Source organism: Cetorhinus maximus, chromosome 23 (genome assembly GCF_964194155.1).
Source record: "Cetorhinus maximus chromosome 23, sCetMax3.hap1.1, whole genome shotgun sequence".
Taxonomy (NCBI): domain Eukaryota; kingdom Metazoa; phylum Chordata; class Chondrichthyes; order Lamniformes; family Cetorhinidae; genus Cetorhinus; species Cetorhinus maximus.
Genome location: NC_135901.1, coordinates 38766762 through 38786594, shown reverse-complemented (window position 1 = coordinate 38786594; position 19833 = coordinate 38766762). Strand labels below are relative to the sequence as shown.

The window sequence follows — 19833 nt, the reverse complement described above, 5'->3', positions numbered from 1 at the left end:
TCTCCCTCTCACATAGGAATAAAGATTTCTGGCTTTGCAAACATAGGACAACATATCCCAATGTTACCTAATAGTGATGGACTGGGTAGTTAGGGAACGGAATTTGTAGCGGTGACTGAAGAAAATGGCTTTGATCTTCCCAATTCTTAAAAGGAGCAAATTTCTGCTCATCCTGTACGGGATGTGGGATAAACAGTTTGATAATTTAGTAACAGTGAAGGAGTGGAGAGGGATGGTGGTGAGGTAAAGCTGGGCTTTGTCAGTTTACATGTGAAAACTAACACGGTGTTTTTTGGATGATGTCACCTCGTGACTGCACTTGTGTCGAATAAGGTCCCTTGATTGCCTGAACCCAGTCCCACAGTGAAAACATCTGAACGCTCTCTCGTCAGTGTGAACACATTGATGGGACATCAGAGTTTTACAGCACGGAAAGAGGACCTTCGGCCCATCGTATCCACTCTGGTCATCAAGCCCCTATCTACCCTCATCCCATTTTCCATCACTTGGCCCATTGCCCTGTAAACTGGAACATTTCAAGTGCTCATCTAAATAGTCCTTAAACGTTGTGCGGGTTCCTGCCTCTCCCACCCTTTCAGGCAGTGAGTCCCAGAGTTCCACCCTCTCAGTGAAAACAGTTTTCCTCAAATCCCCTCTGAAACTACTGCCCCTTACCTTAAATCTATGCCCCCTGATTATTGACCCCTCCACTAAGGGGAAAAGTTTATTCCTATCCACCCTATCTATGCCCTTCATAATTTTGTACACTTCTATCAGGTCCCCACTCTGCCTTCTCTGCTTTAAGGAAAACAACCCCAGCCTATCGAGTCTCTCTTCACAACTGAAACGCTCCAGCTCAGGCAACATCCCCTGCACCCTCTCCAGTGAAATCACATCCTTCCTATAGTGTGGCGACCAGAACTGCACACAGTATTCCAGATGTGGCCTAAGTAATGTTTTATACAGCTCCATGATAACTTCCCTGCTATATATTCAATGCCTTGGCTAATAAAGGCAAGTATCCCATATGCCTTCTTCACCACCTTATCTGCCTGTCCTGCCTTCAAGGATCTATGGTCATCATCTGCGAACTGACTGATCATACCTCCTACATTCATGCCTAGATCATTAATGTACACTACAAACAGCATGGGACCCAGCACCAAACCATGCAGTACGCCATTGGACACAGGCTTCTAGTCACAAAAACAACCTTTGACCCTCACCAACTGCCTCCTGACACTGAGCCAATTTCCCAAATTGCCTTGGATTCCATGGGCTCTTAACTTCTTGACCAGTCTCCCATGCGGTACCTTGTCAAAAGCCTTACAGAAGTCCACGTCGACTACAGCAATTGAACTACCCTCATCTACATACCTAGTCACCTCCTCGAAAAATTCAAATTTGTTAGACATGATCTCCCCTGACAAAGCCATGCTGACTATCCTTGATTAATTCTTGCCTCTACAAGTGGGGATTAATTCTGTCCCTCAATGCTTTCCAAAAGTTTCCTTACCACTGATGTTAGACTCACTGGCCTATAGTTCCCTGGTTTATCCCTACCATTCTTCATGAATAATGGTACCACATTAGCTGTCCTCCAGTCCTCTGGCACCCCTCCAGTGGCCAGAGAGGATTTGAAAATTAATGTCAGGGCCCCTGCAATCTCCTTCCTTGCCTCCCACAGTACCCGGGATACATCTCTTCTGGGCCTGGGGATTAATCCACTTTTAAGGCCCAATAAAACCGTTAATACCTCCTCCCTCTCAATGCTAAGTTGTTCAAGTATATCACTGTCCCTCTCCCTGATTTCTATCTCTACATCATCCTTCTCGACAGGTAATACAGATGCAAAGTACTCATTTAAAACCTCACCTACATCTTCCGGCTCCTCCCACAGATTGTCACTTTGGTCCCTTATGGGCCCTACTCTTTCCCTGGTTATCCTCTTGTCCCGAATATACTTCGAAAATGCCTTTGGATTTTAAATTTTTTTTTCATGCCCCCTCTTCACTCTCCTAATTTCTTTTTTAAGTAGCCCCCTGCACTTTCTATACTCCTCCAGGGCTCCCGCTGTTTTGAGCCTCGGTATCTACCATAAGCTTCCCTTTTCTTTCCTTATCTGATCCTCTAAATTCCTCAACATCCAGGTTTCTCTGGACTTGTTGGTCCCACCCTTCACCTTTATGGAAACATGTTGGCCCTGCACTCTCTCTATTTCCCTTTTGAATGACTCCTACTGCTCTGATGTAGATTTTATTACAAGTAGCTGCTCCCAATCCACTTTGGCCAGATCCTGTCTTATCATATTAAAATTAGCCTTCCCCCAATTCAGAACCTTTATTTCCGGTCCTTCTTTGTCCTTTTCCATAACTATCTTAAACCTTACTGAGTTATGGTCACAATCACTGAAATGCTCCCCAACTGACACTTCTACCACTTGCCCAGCTTTGTTCCCGAAAAGCAGGCCCAGCACCGCCCCCTCTCTTGTAGGGCTTTCAATGTGCTGGCTTAAAACGCTTTCCTAGATATATTTTAAGATTTCAGCCCCCTCTAAACCTTTCACACTTTGTCTATCACAGTTAATATTGGGGAAGTTGAAATCTCCTACTATTATCACCCTATTATTTTTACACTTCTCTGAGATGTGCCACATATCTGGCCTTCTATCTCTCCCTGACTGTTTGGGGGCCTATAGTACACTTCCAACAATGTGATTGCCCCCTTTTTATTTTTAAGTTCTACCCACATGACCTCATTTGAGGAACCTTCTAAGATACCATCCCCTCTTACTGCAGTAATTGACTCCTTGATCAATATTGTGACACAACCATCTCTTTTACAACCCCCCCTCCCCTCCCCTCCTGTCTTGCCTGAAGATTCTATACCTCGGAATATTGAGCTGCCAATCCTGTCCCTCCCTCCACCATGTCTCCGTGATAGCAATGATATCATATCCCCATGTGTTAATCAACATCCTCAACTCATCTGCCTTACTCGCAACACTCCTTGCATTAAAATAAATGCCATCAAGCCTTGCTATGTTCCCTTGTGCCTTAACTTGATTATGTACACTCTACCTTCCAGACTGACTTGTTTTTTCTTATATACCTGTCTGTACATCATCCCTACAATACCTCGACTCAGTATCCCACTCCGGTGCCAAATTAGTTTAAACCCCCGCCAACAGCACTTGCAAACCTCCCCACGAGGTTCCCCACACCTTTGAAAGCACCTCACACACCCTGGTCCTTCAAAAGGTCTCTCACCAGTGTGAGTGGTGTCCCAGCAGGTGGAATGATGTCCTGAACCTTTTACCACACTGTGAGCAACTGAATGGCCTCTCCCCAGTGTGAATATAAGCTGGTTTAAGGGGGGAGGAGGGAGGAAGGGGGAGGGGGGACAGGTAGAGCTGGATAGAGGGCCAGTGATAGATGGAGATTGCCAAAATTTCACAAAGCTGGAGTCTGGGTTTTACATCTTTTGGCAATCTCCACCTCTATCCAGCTCTACCTGTCCCACCTTCCCCCTCCTCCCTCTTTAAACCAGCTTATATTTCACCTTTTTTCACTATTTTTCCTTAGTTCTGATGAAGAGTCATTCGGACTCGAAACGTTAACTGTGTTCCTCTCCGCAGATGCTGACAAACCTGCTGAGTTTTTCCAGGTATTTTTGTTTTTGTTCTAGCTTTCCAGCATCCGCAGTATTTTGCTTTTAACATTTGGTTTGAGTTTGCTGTGTCTAAATCCTCCTCTTCTAACCCCCCCTGGAAAAGGAGTTTCCAAACACTCAGTGTAAACTGGGCTCCAGGAGTTTCTAATCTGAATCTAAAAAGCAAAAAACTGCGGATGCTGGAAATCCAAAACAAAAACACCTGGAAAAACTCAGCAGGTCTGGCAACATCTGCGGTGAGGAACACAGTTATCGTTTCGAGTCCATATGACTCTTCAACAGAACTAAGGAAAAATAGAAAAGAGGTGAAATATAAGCTGGTTTAAGGCGGGGTGGGACAGGTATAGCTGGATAGAGGGCCAGTGATAGGTGGAGATAAAATTGTTGAACTCAATATTCAGTCCGGAAGGCTGTAAATTGACTAGTCGGAAGATGAGGTGCTGTTCCTCCAGTTTGCGTTGAGCTTCACTGGAACATTGTAGCAGGCCGAGGACGGACATGTGGGCATGAGAGCAGGGTGGACTGTTGAAATGGCAAGTGACAGGGAGGTCTGGGTCATGAGACTGTGACTGGCTTCAATAAGATGATTACATATAATTTTTTTAAGTGGAAAGATTTGAAATGAAGCCAGGGGCAGTGCCTCAGAATACATTGGACAGAGGAGCCCACTTCATCAATGCTGCTACCATAGGACCTGATCCCCATCTCCTCCACCACTGCTCCATTCATGTCTGCAGGATATGTGGCCCATGAGGGTGACCAAGGACAGACTGTGTGGAGTGGAGGGTCCAGCAGCAGAACTGAGGGAAATCTGAGCACAAAACAGTGCTCAGGGGGAAGGAGTTAAGGGATGTTTCTCAGACTGGAAGAAAGTGAGAAGTGATGTCCTGCAGGGATCCATGGTGGGAGCAACTACTGTTCATCACTTGGAATTGGAAATATCTTTATGTAATTTATAGGTAATAACAGTTGGGTGATAGAGTTAATAATGGGGAGTCCTGCACAAAAATCCAGGAAGATGGAAACAGACTGCCAAACTGGACAGATCAATGGGAAATAAAATTCAATCTGGTCAAATGTGAGGAGGTTCATTTTGGGAGGAGAATAGGGAGGCAGTTTTTGGTTAGAATGTAAGAAATTAAATGGGGTAGATGATCAAAGAGTTCTGGAAATAAAATACACCCACATAAATAACTAAAGGAACAACAGAAATTGATAAGAGAACAAAGATAGAGCTGATGTTCATTTCTAGAGGAGTTTAGTCCAACAGCAGTGAGGAAATCTTAAATTTCCAGAGGATATTGGTGAACTTGAAGGACTGTGTGCAGTTCCAGACTCCATATGGAAAGGATACTTAAGCACTGAAGAAAATGCTGAATAGATTTAAACATACTATGTAGGATAAGTATCAGTGCCTTGATGATTTAACATGTTGCCTCATTTTACTGTCCACATTAATCCCTCAATGTTGTTTTGTTGTCAAGTAGCTGAGCATGTCTGGGAAATGTTCTTCAATGCAGACTCACCCCTGCCTTTCCGCATGTTCGTTAAGTCACACATAACAAATCACATCTGCACACTCACACCGGTATCCCAATATCATATTAAACATGCCATTTGCTACAAGCAAAAAATGAAATGACCCCCAGAGAGGCTGTAACTACCAACAACTTATAAGCTATAAAGCACCTTTAATGTAATAAAATGACGAAATGCGCTTCATACTCACATTAGAAAACAAAATACGACACGTAAAGAGATATTCAGTCAGATGATCAAAAGTTTAGTCAAAGAGGCAGGTTTTAAGGAGCACCTTCCAGGAGGAAAGAGAGTGAGAGAGGTGGAGATAAAAGCAAAATACTCCGGATGCTGGAAATCTGAAACAAAAACAAAAGGAAAGGTTCAGCAGGTCTGACAACATCTGCGGAAGAGAAACACAGTTAACATTTCGAGTCCATATAACTGTTTATTAGAACACTGATGAAGAGTCACACGGACTCGAAACGTTAACTGTTTCCTCTCCGCAGATGCTGTCAGACCTGCTGAGTTTTTCCAGGTATTTTTGTTTTTGTTTCTAATCCGGGTTTGGAGTCCTACACCGGGTGTTTGTGAATCCTCCCAGTCCACCCTCCGGCTCCATTCCCCTCCTGCACTCAGCCCTTTCTTACCGTCTGGACTTTCAGCCCGACCGCCTTCATCCCAGTCCCGCCCCGGCACTGCGCATGCTCCACTCCCAGCCGGCTCCGCCCCTCACTCACTCCGATTGGTTGGAGGAGCAGTCGTTCCCGTTCGGTTCCCAGCCCCGCCCCCTTTTGCTATTGGTCCGGAGTTTCCGTCAATCATTTGGAGTCGGAATATGCGCAGCCCGTGGAGACAGACCGGAAGAGAGCGCGAGCGAATGGATTTAAAATGCCGGTTTAAAAAGAGCGAGTGCAGATCCAGAGCCGAAAACAAAGCCGTGAATAGACATAGGGCCGGCGGGTGAGTTTCGAAGCTTCATAAACTCACGGTATCGGCCCCGAACCCTCAATAAGGAGCCAGCGGTCCCGGGTTTGCTCGGCGCTGCGGCAGGAAGGCCCGAGTTAACGGCCGCCATCTTTATAGGGGCAATGTAGTGATGGGCGCTTGCGTGGCCACCATCTTGATAGGGGCAATGTAGGGATGGGCGCATGCGCGACCGCCATCTCTTGGGGGTAACCTACAGCAAGGCGCATGCGCCCCCATTCCAGGAAAGGGGCAAATGTACTACGGGCGCATGCGCATTCATCGCTCTTCGGCGCAATGAACAACAGGGTTTCCACCAGGGCCCGAGGGAGACATCCATAAAATGTGCGGTCACCGGGACTTTTAGATCAGCAACAATAGAATTGTAAACACACAGTCACTCATTCGTACAGAATCTAAGTATTGCTGAAGAGAGACATAATGTTGAAGGTTTTCATGTTGCACTCATCTGGACAGATGCAAGAAAACGACATTTCTGAGCAAACAATAATTTATACTGCACGAGGAAAGGGTGTTGACTGGTTTGGCCAGTCAGCTCTGATTGGTCAAGGCATTGACATGCAGAATGCACCAAAGAGCTTTCTTCCTCCATGCTTTTGTTAAATTCAACAAAAGGCCCCATCCCTGGACATGTTCCTTCTGCCTGCAGTGGACAGTTCCCTGTGTATGAATATATGTAGCTTCTAGCAAGCATAAGTGAGCCACATTATGAGCCCGACTGATAATCTTTGAAATTCCCTGTTCTTGCGTCTGTCCTGATGAGTACAAGATGAAAAGTTTTGATAGAATGTAATTTTATTAGCAGTGCTCAAGTGTCTTGAAGGGGGGAAAGTGTGGTAGACAGAGGGAGAAGTGTAGGGAGAGAATTTCACAGCTTGGGGATGAGGGAATGAAGGCAGGGTCACCAATGGTGGAGCCATTAAAATAGAGAATGCACAAAAATCCAGAATTAGAGCAGTGCAAATATCTCAGAGGGTTGTGGGGCTGGAGGAGATTACAGAGATAGGGAGGAGCAAGGCCAGGGAATGATTTGAAAGCGAGGATGAGAATTTTAAATGAAGTTGTTGCTTGACCGGGAGCCAAGACAGGTCAGGAAGCAGAGGGGTGTTAGGGGAATGGGACTCAGTGCGAGTGAAGACACAGACAGCAGAGCTTTGGATGACTTAAACTTTACAGAGGGTAGAATGTGGAAGACCAGCCAGGAGTGTGTTGGAATAGTCGAGTCTGGAGGTAACAATGGCGTGAATGAGGGTTTCAGCAGCAGATGCACTGAGACAGAGTGAGGTTGGGTGATATTACGGAGGTGGAAACAGGTGATCTTATTGACGGCAGGGATATGAGGTCAGAAGCTCATCTCGAGATCAAGTGTAACGCCAAGGTTATGAACAGAGTGGTTTAATCTCAGACTGTTCCCAGGGAGAGGGATGGAGTTGGTATCTGGGAAATGGAGATTGGAGCAGGGACTGAAAACAATGTCTTCAGTCTTCTCAGTGTTTAATTGGAGTTAATTAGACATCAGGAAGAGAAGCAGGAACCAGAATGGGCCATGAGACTGATCCCAAAAAGAAGGTAGGAAGGAAACCCTGGGAGGTTTGGAGAAACCACCTTCATGATCACTCATTAAATCTCCACCCAGTAAGTTTTGGACACAAGGTTAACATCTGCTCTTCTGTGTGGTCGGTCAGGGGGTTTCAGATTAATATTTTGTCACGAGTAATGACGGAAGTGAATGATCAAACATATTGTGATCTCAAGCTGTATAAATATGTTAAAAATATACAGAAAGAATTGTCCAAAACTCTGTTTGGATTTCAGCACAGGGGGGAGGGAGAATGTGTGGGACAGGGATTTGCAGCTTTGGGGGAACAAGATGGGGGAACAAAATGTTCCATGGAAACTAGGATTGTTTGTTCTGAATTTCTATCCTGCACTGACAGTGATGATTTTTGTACACTCCTTTCACAGGGTAATGGAAGGGGAGGACTTGCAGATGGGGAACTCAAACCAAACATCACATCAAGATCTGACAGAGTCACTCGATTCATCAGGACCTGAATATCATCGAATTTTGAATGTGGAAGGAGAAATGTTTGTCTATTCTGTCTGTGGGAAAAGATTTCAAACATCAGTGTGTCTGGAAAAGCACCAAGACACACACGCACACCCGAGTTAGAGTGTTCCAGTGAACTGACTGTGGAAAGAGCTTTAACCAGTTACACAGCCTGAAATAACATATCACCATTAACAGTGGGGAGAAACTACACGTGTTCTCTGTGTGGACGAGGCTTCAACTGATCATCCAATCTGGAGAGACACAGGGATACCCACACCATGGAGAAACCGTGGAAATGTGAGGAATGTGGGAATGGATTCAATTACCCATCTCAGTTGCAAAAGCATCGGCGCAGTCACACTGGGGAGAGGCCGTTCACCTGCTCCGAGTGTGGGAAGGGATTCACTCAGTCAGCCAACCTGCGAGCACACCAGCATATTCACACTGGAGAGACACCATTCACCTGCTCTGAGTGTGGGAAGGGATTCACTAAGTCATTTGACTTGCTGAGACACCGGCGGGTTCACACTGGAGAGAGGCCGTTCACCTTCTCTGAGTGTGGGAAGGGATTCACTCAGTCATCTGACCTGCTGAGACACCAGCGAGTGCACAGTGGGGAGAGGCCGTTCACCTGCTCCGAGTGTGGGAAGGGATTCACTCAGTCATCCAACCTGCTTATACACCAGCGGTTTCACACTGGAGAGAGGCCTTTCACCTGCTCAGAGTGTGGGAAAGGATTCAGTCAGTCATCCCACCTGCTGGTGCACCAGCTTTGTCACACTGGAGAGAAGCTGTTCACCTGCTCCGAGTGTGGGAAGAGATTCATTCGGTCATCCCACCTGCAAACGCACCAGCGAATACACACTGAAGTGAGACCATTCACCTGCTCCGAGTGTGCGAAGGGATTCACTCAGTCATCTCACCTGCGAACACACCAACAAATTCACACTGGGGAGAGGCTGTTCTCCTGCTGTGAGTGTGGGAAGGGATTCACTCGGTCATCCGATCTGCAGAGACATCAACGAGTTCACACTGGGGAGAGGCCGTTCACTTGTTCCGAATGTGGGAAGGGATTCACTCAGTCATCTGACCTGCTGATACACCAGTGGATTCACACTGGGGAGAGACCTGCCCTGTCTGTGGGAAAGGATTCACTGCGTCCTCTGACCTGCTGAAACACCAGCAAATTCACACTGAGGAGAGGCCATTCAGCTGTATTTCCTGTGAAAAGAGATTCAGGTCTTCAGCCCAGCTCAAAGCACACCAGCATGTTCACACTGGGGAGAGACCATTCACCTGCTTTGACTGTGGGAAGAAATTCACTCACTCATTCCAACTGCAGAGACACAAGCGATTTCATCAGTGACTGTAGGGGTTGGACTCTACTGTTATTGCTGCTGTTAATCACATCCAGGACCGAACCATGTTCATTCTGACAGTTGAGGTTTGTTTCTGCTGATGATCATTATCCCTGTAACTGGGCTGAAGTTCAGTATTCTGGATCTAAAGCTGATTGTGTTCTCGGGACTGCAGTGGACCAGGAGGCTGCACAAATATCCCCATCCTCAATGATGGAGGAGCCCAGCACATCAGCATGAAGCATTTACAGAAATAATCAGCCAGAAACGGCGAGCCGACGATCCACCTCAGCTTCCTGTGGAGATGCTCGGGATCACAGATGCCAGTCTTTAGCCAACTCGATTCACTCCACGTGATATCGAGAATCGATTGAAGGCATTAGATACTGCAAAGGCTGTGGGCCCATACAATATTCTGCAATTGTACTGAAGATTTGTGCTCCATGCCGTGCCCCTAGCCAAGCTGCTCCAGCACAGCTACAACTAGCCATCAATGTGGAAAATTGCCCAGGAATGTCCTGCACACAAAAGCAGGATAAGTCCAACCCGCCCAATCACCATCCCATTAGTCTACTCTCGATCATCAATAAAGTGATGGAAGGGGTCATCAACAGTGCTATGAAGTGACACTTGCTTAGCAATAACCTGCACCTTGATGCCCAGTTGGGTTCCACGAGGGCCACTCAGCTCCTGACATCATTAACGCCTTGATTCAAACATGGACAAAAGAGCTGAATTCCCGAGGTGAGGTGAGAGTGACTGCCCTTAACATCAATGCAGCATTTGATCAAGTGTGGTATCATGGAGCCCTAGCAAAACTGGAGTCAATGGGAATCGGGGGGGAAACTCTTCGCTGGTTGGAGTCATACCGAGCACAAAGGAAGATGATTGTGTTTGTTGGGGATCAATCATCTCAGTTCCATGACATCACTGCAGGAGTTCCTCAGGGTAGTGTCCTAGGCCCAGCCATCTTCAGCTGCTTCATTGTAATGTCAGAAGTGGGGATGTTCGCTGATGATTGCACAATGTTCAGCACCATTCGCAACTCCTCAGATACTGAAGCAGTCCATGTCCAAATGCAGCAAGACATGGACAATATCCAGTCTTGAGCTGACAAGTGGCAAATAATTTTCGTGTCAGACAATGACAAATTCCAGCAAGAGAGAATCTAACCATCGTCCCTTGACATTCAATGCCATCGCTAAATCCTGCACTATCAACATTCTTGGGGTTACCATTGACCGGAAACTGAACTGGACTAGCCATATAAATACTGTGGCTACACGAGCTAGTCAGAGACTAGCAATCCTGCAACGAGTACTCACCTCCTGACTCCGCAAAGTCTGTCCACCATCTACAAAGTGAAAATCAGGAGTGATGGAATACTCTCCAGTTGCCTGGATGAGTGCAGCTCCAACAACACTCAAGAAGCTTGACGCCATCCAGGACAAAGCAGCCAGCTTGATTGGCACCTCTTCCACAAACATTCACTCCCCCTACCACCAATGAACAGTGGCATCAGTGTGTACCATCTACAAGATTCACTGAAGAAACTCAGCAAGACTCTTTAGCAGCACCTTCCAAACCCATGACGACTTCCATCTAGACGGACAAGGGCAGCAGATACATGAGAACACCACCAACTGGAAGTTCCCCTCCAAGCCACTCACCATCTTGACTTGGAAATATATCGTTGTTCCTTCACTGTCACTGGGTCAAAATCCTGGAGCTCCCCCCACCCCAACAGACTGTGGGTGTACCTACACCACAGGAACTGAAGTGGTTCATGAAGGCAGCTCACCACCACCTTCTCAAGGGCATTTAGGGATGTGCAATAAATGCTAGCCTAGACAGCGACACCCACATCCTGTAAACAAATTCATATATACATATATACACACCGAAAGTGACAGGCCTAAGGAGAGACAAATACCAGAATGAAATGATATCACCAACTTGGCTCAGTTTTTATTCCATTTCCAACTGGAAATTTGCGGAAGGCTGACAAATGAATGGAAATAAGACAACACGGATGTGTTTGGATGGCTTTTCCTCTATTTAAACGATAATTAGTTCCATCAGCACTCGGTTAAAATTAGAAACAATGAGAATCTTAGTTGGCTGGATTCAAACCTTTGTGGGGAGATCCCAATGGATTTCTAATCCATCGCCTTAACCACTCGGCCACGACTCCAGACCTTGCGAGTATATTAATATTATTTGCATGAAATCATAGAACGGTTACAGCAGGGAAAGAGGGCCGTCTGCCCGTTCTGTCCCTGACATTACCCAATCTTTTCCCCGGTCACTGAAATTTATACTGTCTCTCCTTGTTCTTCCTCCCAAACTAGGACTGAAAGAGTGAGAATGAAAGAGGAAGAGAAGTGATGGGTTTTGTAGATCCCAGGGGAAAGAGACTCCAGGATCAGTTCATTGTGACAGTTCACACAGCAACAAGAAAACAACATTCCCTGAGGAGGGCCAAACCCGGGCAGCAGGAGTGGGAGCGCCGAATAACAGCATGTTTAGTTCAAACACAGAAGACTTGTTCAGCCAATAACAGCATCGAGTGTGTTAGACATGAACATGAAGTGAACAGTGAGGTGAAATAGTGGCACAAGCTGCGGATGTACAACTTTCAATTTCCAAAACCCACCAACCTCATCAATGCGTCTCCTCTGAAACTTTCAAGGCAAATTTTGACCATTTATAAGGTGCCGCTCCCAAAAATATACCCAGTCTTCGGTGTGATCCAACCAGGGCTTTGGATCACTGGAGCAAACCTCTCCCTCTTTTTAATAACGTTAATCCACTCATGCAGTCCATGTCCAAATTCAGCAGACCTGGACAACATCCAGGATTGGGCTGACAAGTGGAAAGTAACATTCGTGCCAAACAAGTGTCAGGAAATGACCATCTCCAACAAGAGAGAATCCAACCATCGCCCCTTGATATTCAATGACATTGCCATCACTGAATCCCCCAAAATCAACATCCTGGGGGTCACCATTGACCAGAAACTGAACTGGACTAGCCAAATACTGTGGCTACAAGAGCAGGTCAGACGTTAGAAATCGTGAAGTGAGTAACTCACCCCCTGTCCAAAGCCTGTCCGTCATCTACAAGGCAAAAGTCAGGAGTGTCATGGAATACTCCCCACTTGCCTGGATGAGTGCAGCTCCAACAACACTCAAGAAGCTTGACATCATCAAGGACAAAGTATCCCGCTTGATTGGAGCCCCATCCACAAACATTCACTCAGACCACCACTTATGAACAGTAGCAGCAGTGTGTACCGTCTACTTGATGCACTGCAGGAACTCACCAGGGGTCCTCAGATAGCACCTTCCAAACCCATGACCACTACCGTCTAGAAAGACAAGGGCAGCAGATAAATGGGAACACTATCACCTGCAAGTTCCCCTCCAAGCCACTCACTATTGTGACTTGGAAATATATCTCTGTTCCTTCACTGTCGCTGGGTCAAAATTCTGGAACTCTCTCCCTAATAGCACTGTGGGTACACCTACACCACAGGAACTCCAATGGTTCAAGAAGACACATCACCACCACCTTTCTACCGGCAATTAGGACGGACAATAAATGCTGGCCTCGATAGCGATGCCCACATCCCATGAATGAATTTTTAAAGGCCTCTGTAACAGTTTATAAAGCAAGGGTAATTAGATTGTATACATCAAGTGAGACAAATGAGGAGATGCTTGATCAAAATAAAATTCTTCTGAAAATTCAATTTGAAATCAATAGTTTAGTACATAGTTTCTTTGTTAAAAAATGGTATATGATTCACCAGCCGAACTCTTCATGTGATTGGGTCCGGAAAACTTTGCTAATTTTCACACACGTTCATGGACACTACAGAAATTCCTGCATCTCTTTCAATATTGTTTTTCTTAACTCGAGTTTTCAAAAGGGAATTTGACAATGACTTGAGAAGGAGAAAAGCAGTGTTATGGGGAAAGAGAAGGAAACAAGGACGAATTGGAAAGATCGTTGTAAAAAGCTGAAGCATAGACACAATGGGTGGATGGCCTTCTTACTGTGCTGTGCCATTTGATGATGACATTGTTGATCAGTCTGTCTCCAGCATTGCTAATGAGAACAGCCGAATTCCATTTCTTCAAAACAAAGACCCAAAATGCTGATGCAGGACATCACAGTTTAACATTCTAGCCAGGTGCCTTTGCAGTATGGAGGATGCAAGAAACATCCCAGAAATAGCGGTAAATGAGGAAATGGAAGGGAGGGAGGAACTCAAGAAAATTGCAATCACCAGGTAAGTGGTACTGAGAAAATTATTGGAGCTGCAGACTGACAAGTCCCTGGTTTCCTGATGAACTTCATCCTTGGGCCTTAACAGAAGTGATTAGTGAGATAGTTGGTGCATTGGTTTAATTTTCCAAAATTTTCTAGATTCAGGGAAGGTGCCATTAGATTGCAAAATAGTGAATGTAACTCCCTTAATTCAAAAAGATGCGGGGGTGGGAGAAAGTGACAGAAAGCTACAGGGAAGGTGGCTTGAGGCTAGTTAGTTTAACATCTGTCACAAATGTTAGATGCGCTTATTAATGAGGCTATATTAAGGCACTTAGCAAAAGTAAAGGTAATCAGTCAGAGTCAACATGGCTTTATGAAAGGGAAATCATGTTTAACCAAATCATTAGAGTTCTTTGAAGAAGTAACATGAGCCATGGATGAAAGAGAACTGGTAGATGTACTGTAGTTAGATTTGCAAAAGACATTTGATAAGGTGTCACATCACAGGTTATTGTGGAAAATAAAAGCTCCTGGTGTAGGGGGTACCTTAATGGCATGGATAGAAGATTGGCTAGCTAACAGGAAACAATGAACAGGCATAAATTGGTCATTTTCTGGTTGGCAAGATGTGACAAATGTTGTGCCACAGGGATCAGTGCTGCCGCCTCAACATTTTTTACAGTTTGTATAACTGACTTAAATTGCAAATGGATTTGAATACAAAAGTAGGGAGGTTATGCTTCACTTGTAAAGGGCATCGGTGAGACCACATCAGGAGTACTGTGCATAGTATTGGGTCTCCTTATTTAAGGAAGGATGTAAATGTTTGGAAGCAGCTCAGAGAAAGTTTACCAGACGAATACCTGGAATGGGGATGTTGTCTAATGAGGAAACGTTAGACAGGCTAGGCTTGTATCCGCTGGAGTTTAGAAGAGTAAGGGGAGACTTGGTTGAAACATATAAGATCCTGAGGGGTCTTGACAGGGTGGATGTGGAGAAGATGTTTCCTCTTGTGGGAGAATCTAGAACAAGGGGTCATGGTTTAAAAATAAGGGGTCACCTATTCAAGACAGAGATGACAAGATTTTTTTTTCTTTCAGAGGGTAATGAGTCTTTGGAACTTTCTTCCTCAAAAGGTAGTGGAAGCAGAGTCTATGAATATTTTTATGGCAGAGGTAGTGAGATTCTTGGTTAACAAAGGAGTGAAAGGTTATCGGGTAGGCAGGAAAGTGGGGTTGAAGTTACAATCGGATCAGATATGATCTTACTGAATGGAAAAGCAGGCTAGAAGGAGTAAGTTGCCTTTTCCTGCTCCTAATTCGTATGTAACTTGTGTTGGAAATATTAAAAAGACACCGTGTGTTTAACAAGAAGCTAATTTATTTCACTCTCATCCACAATATCAACTCCTATAACTGGGCTGGAGTTTATTCACATCAGCAGAAACAGATCCCAATATAAGTAGTTGTGTTCTGGATGTGATTAACATTAATCCAATCAGTCTGGTTACTTGACCTTTGTCAGCAGGTGGGACAAATGAGTGAATCTCTTCCCACACTTGGATCAGGTAATGGTCTCTCCCCAGTGTGAGTGCGCTGATGTTTAGTGAGGTCAGATGATTGCCTGAACCCAGTCCCACAGTGAGAGCACCTGAACAGTCTCTCTTCCGTGTGAATTTGTTGATGGGACCTGAGGTTCCCGGAGCTTTTAAAGCACTTCCCACAGTTTGGACATTTAAAAGGTCTCTCCCCAGTGTGAACTCGCTGGTGTCTCAGCAACGTGGATGAATCAGTGAATCCCTTCCCACATTCAGAGCAGGTGAACGGCCTCTCCCCAGTATGAATTCGCTGGTGTTTAGTGAGGTCAGATGACCACCTGAACCCAGTCCCACAGTGAGAGCACCTGAACGGTTTCTCGTCAGTGTGAACACGTTGATGCACCATCAGACTCTCTGAACTTTTATAGCACTTTCCGCAGTCTGGACATTGAAAAGGTCTCTCCTCAGTATGTACTTGCTGATGTCTCAGCAGGTGGAATGAAGTCGTGAATTCTTTCCCACACTCGGAGCAGGTGAATGGCCTCTCCCTGGTGTGTATTTGCTGGTGTGTCACCAGGGTGCATGATTGAGTAAATCCCTTCCCACACATGGAACATGTGAACGGCCTCTCCCCAGTGTGAGTGCGCCGATGTCTCTCCAGGTCAGATGGGTATTTGAATCCTTTCCCACAATCACCACATTTCCACGGTTTCTCCACATTGTAACTGCATTTATGTTCTGACAGGCCAGATGATCGGCTGAAGTCTTGTCCACACATGCGACACATGTATGTTGTCTCCCCACTGTGAACGGTGCTTTTTCCCTTCATGTTCAAAATCCGATTATGTTCAAGTTACAAAAGATTGGGTGTCTCTGTCATATCCTGGTGTGATGTTTAGTTACAGTTTCCCAACTGCAAATCCTCCCCTTCTGATACCCTGTGTAATTGATTTAAAACAGATAAAAGGGAGTGAGAGAGAACTCATAAAAACACAAAGACAGGTTGTGAAATTCAGCTGAATGAATCTGGGAATTTGTGGGGCCGGCACCAGGAAAAGGTGACCATGAAAGCTGCTGGATTGTCATAAAAACTCAACTGGTTCACTAATGTCCTTCAGGGAAGGGAACCTGTCACCCGGTCTGGGCCTACACAAGACTCTGGCCTCTCGGGGAAGAGAGGACAGGAGAAGTAGAAATAGATGGTAGGAGAGGCATCGGATGAAGGGCAGGGATTTTATATGCCTTAAACATGACCAGACCTTTGACAGAATCTCCAAAATTGTCAAACTCCAACTCTGAGAAGGACCAGGGTAGCAGGTGTATGTGAACAACATCACCTCCAAGTTCCCCTCCAAGTCACGCACCGTCCTGACTTGTCTGACATCCGGTACTGGATGAATAGAAATTTCCTCCATTTAAATATTGGGAAGACTGAAGCCATTGTCTTCAGTCCCCACTACAAACTCCATTCCCTAGTCACTGATGTTGATGTTGGAATCCTGTCAAAAGGAAGGCCGTGATCTAGTTGTAAGTAAGAGCAGCTGTTACAGACAAACATATGAAGATAAAAATTATAAACAGGAGTAGGTGACTTGCCCCCTCGAGCCTGCTTTGCCATTCAATAACATCATAGCTGATCCAATTGAAGTATTAGCTCCACAATCCCAAGTACCTCTGGTAACGTTACGAATTGGGGAAAGGTAGGGGCATATTCTAAAGTACATAAGAACCAGTTTCCATCTGTGGACGGGAGAGGAAAAGGGATTCTCTGAGTGATTTGAATAAACCTATGTGAAGGAAAAACTGGCTCCAGATTGCTCCTTTACTCAGTAAATGAGCAGCAAATTATAACACCGACTCCAACCCCCTACCTGATAACTGTCTGAGACTGAATCAGGCTGTTCACAAACATGGTGAAATATTTCACCCCAAGATGAGCTTCCAACCACATCATCACCAGGACCGCCTATTTCCACCTCAGGAACATTGCCTGACTCCAACCCAGTCTCAGCTCATCTGCTGCTGAAACTCTCATCCATTCCTTTATTCCCTCAAGGCTTAACTACCCTAACGCACTCCTGGCCGGCCTCCCACATTCAATCTCCCTGTAATCCTGAGGTCAACCAAAACTCTGCTGCCTGTGTGCTGATTCGCACCAAGTCTTGTTCACCCATCACCCCTGTGCTCACCGACGAACTAACATTCCCGGTTAAGAAGCACTCAATTTTTAAAATGCTCATCCTTGTTTTTCTCCATGGTTGTGATCATCTCTATCCCTGTAATCTCCTCCAGCCACACACTCCTCTGAGATCTCTCCACTCATCTAATTCCAGCCTCTTGAGCATTCCTGATTTTAATCACTCCACCATTGGTGACCGTTCTTTCATTTGTGTAGGCCACAAGCTCTGGAATTTTCTCCTTGAACCTCTCCAACTCACTTTCCCCCTTTAAGATACTCCTTAAAACCTACCTCTTTGACCAAGCTTTTGGTCACCTGCCCTAATATCTCCTTGTGACTCAGTGTCAAGTGTTACTTTGTAACATTTCTGTGAAATGTCTTGCGAAGTTTTATTATGTTAGAGGCACAAGATCAATATAAATTATTGTACTGACTTGGACATATATCGTTGTTCTGCCTCATCAATAAGACATTGTAACTCAAAGCGTGAAGCAGTTTGATGGACAAGTTGTTCCCATTGTGTCATCATTAAAAAATTCCAAAAACATTGCCCCCAACAAAGATGGCGGCCGCGCATGCGCCCCGCTGCACATTGCCCCCCAACAAAGATGGCGGCCGTTAACCCGTGTCTAACTGAGAGAAAGCTGCGGCCCCGCTCGGGGTAAACGGGGGGACGGTCCCCCGGGTTTGCGGTTTACACAACATGTTTACGTAGCCTGTCCGTCCACTCTCCGGATCCATCGCTTCCTCCGCCCCACCATTCACACACTCACCGATTCCGGATCCGACAAAGAAGCGTCTTTCCTGCGCCATTACTGACATTGCGCATGTTTCAGTCCCTGCCCGGCCCCGCCCCTCATTCACTCCGATTGGTTGGAGGATCAGCCGCTCCCGCTCGGTCCTCCAATCCCGCCCCCTCTTCCTATTGGTCTGGAGCTGCCGTCAATCAGCCGGGCATTGTGACGGTTTCAGATGGTGAGAGCGGCCACAGACTCAGCCTGACTTGCTGATTCTTGGCAGCATTTTCTGTTTGGGAATTAGAGCTAGAGATGGATGGTCAGTTCCCCTCTGTCCGAGGGGGATTCACACTCATTTCCCCAGTGCACTGATTATCACCTTTACTTTACATGAGAAAGTCCCCGGTTCAATCCCGGCTGGAAGCTTTGTGTTTACAATTGTTACTGAGAAGGAATTAACAGTGAGTTTAGTTTCATGTCGAACAGGGGGACAGTTATTGTCTCATTCTGTAAAAGCTCCTTCTTCACCTTTAAACAGGGAACGATAAGTCAGAGAAAACTGTGACTCAGAAACAAGCTAGCTGGAAATCCGAGCTCCAAACAGAAAATGTAGAAAACACTCAGCAGGTCAAACAGCTTGTCTGGAGAGGGAAACAGAGTGAATGTTTCAGGTCGGTGACCTTTTACCCAAACTAGAAGCATTTAGAGATTTAATAGTTTACAAACAAGTACAGAGTCAGGGAAAAGAGAGAGGAGAGAAGGAAAGAACAGGATAGGATGGAAGGCTGGAGTGATTAAATGACAAAGGGGATGTTGGCGCAAGGCAACAATGGGTGATAATGTGACAAGTAAATAAACTAATAGGACAAGTGGAGAAACAAAAGACAGGTCCAGAGGAGGGATAAACGGTAACAGCAGAACCATTACCAGCACCTATTGTCTGAAAAAATTAGAGCAGTGGTTTTGACCTGAAAATGTTGAAATGAATCCTGCGTTTAGGAGGCTTTAAAATGTCTAATCAAGGATGAGGTGTTGTTTGTGAAGCTTCATTGAGCTTCATTGGAACAATACAGAAGGCCAAGGACAGAGAAGTCAGAGTGGGACGGAGAATTAAACTGGTAAATGACTGGGAGCTCAGGATCATACTCTCAGACTGAAAGGTGATGTTCCACAAAGCAGTCACCGGGGTTTAGTTTCCTCAGTGTAGAAGAGACCATATTGTGAGCAGTGAATACACAATACAAAATAGCAAGAAGTACAAGCAAATCACCATGTCACCTGGAAAGTGTGTTTGGGGCCCTGGTACGTGGGAGAAGAGGTGAAAGGGTGGGTGCTGCATCTGCAGTACTTGCACGGAAATGATTCACAGCGATGTTCATAAGAATACAAGAAATAGGAGCAGGGGTAAACCAAACGGCCCCTTCAGCCTGTTCCACCATTAAATGATCTTCCACCTCCACTCTATTTTCTTGCCCTATCCCCATATCCACTGAGTGTCCCCGAGTGTCCAAATG

At 45.6% G+C, this 19833-nt stretch overlaps 4 protein-coding genes across 4 annotated transcripts in view; 2 read left to right on the top strand and 2 right to left on the bottom strand.

The window, feature by feature from the left end:
• The window catches only part of LOC144697486 (uncharacterized), a 352987-nt gene that overhangs the window by 103747 nt on the left and 229407 nt on the right, over window positions 1-19833 (bottom strand). The window lies entirely within an intron of this gene.
• The window catches only part of LOC144697563 (uncharacterized), an 89392-nt gene that overhangs the window by 3889 nt on the left and 65670 nt on the right, over window positions 1-19833 (top strand). The gene's annotated exons all lie outside the window — the stretch shown is intronic.
• On the top strand, window positions 6047-11976 carry LOC144698492 (uncharacterized). The gene is made up of 3 exons (XM_078570433.1): window positions 6047-6153; window positions 8143-9143; window positions 11940-11976. Exons 2-3 carry the CDS (start codon window positions 8509-8511, stop codon window positions 11974-11976), a joined length of 672 nt encoding a protein of 223 aa, XP_078426559.1. The 5' UTR covers window positions 6047-6153; window positions 8143-8508.
• Window positions 15233-18411, bottom strand: LOC144697501 (uncharacterized). Its single transcript, XM_078569515.1, has 2 exons — window positions 18356-18411; window positions 15233-16341 (listed from the first exon to the last, which is right to left on the bottom strand). Exon 2 carries the CDS (start codon window positions 16230-16232, stop codon window positions 15387-15389), a length of 846 nt encoding a protein of 281 aa, XP_078425641.1. The 5' UTR covers window positions 16233-16341; window positions 18356-18411; the 3' UTR covers window positions 15233-15386.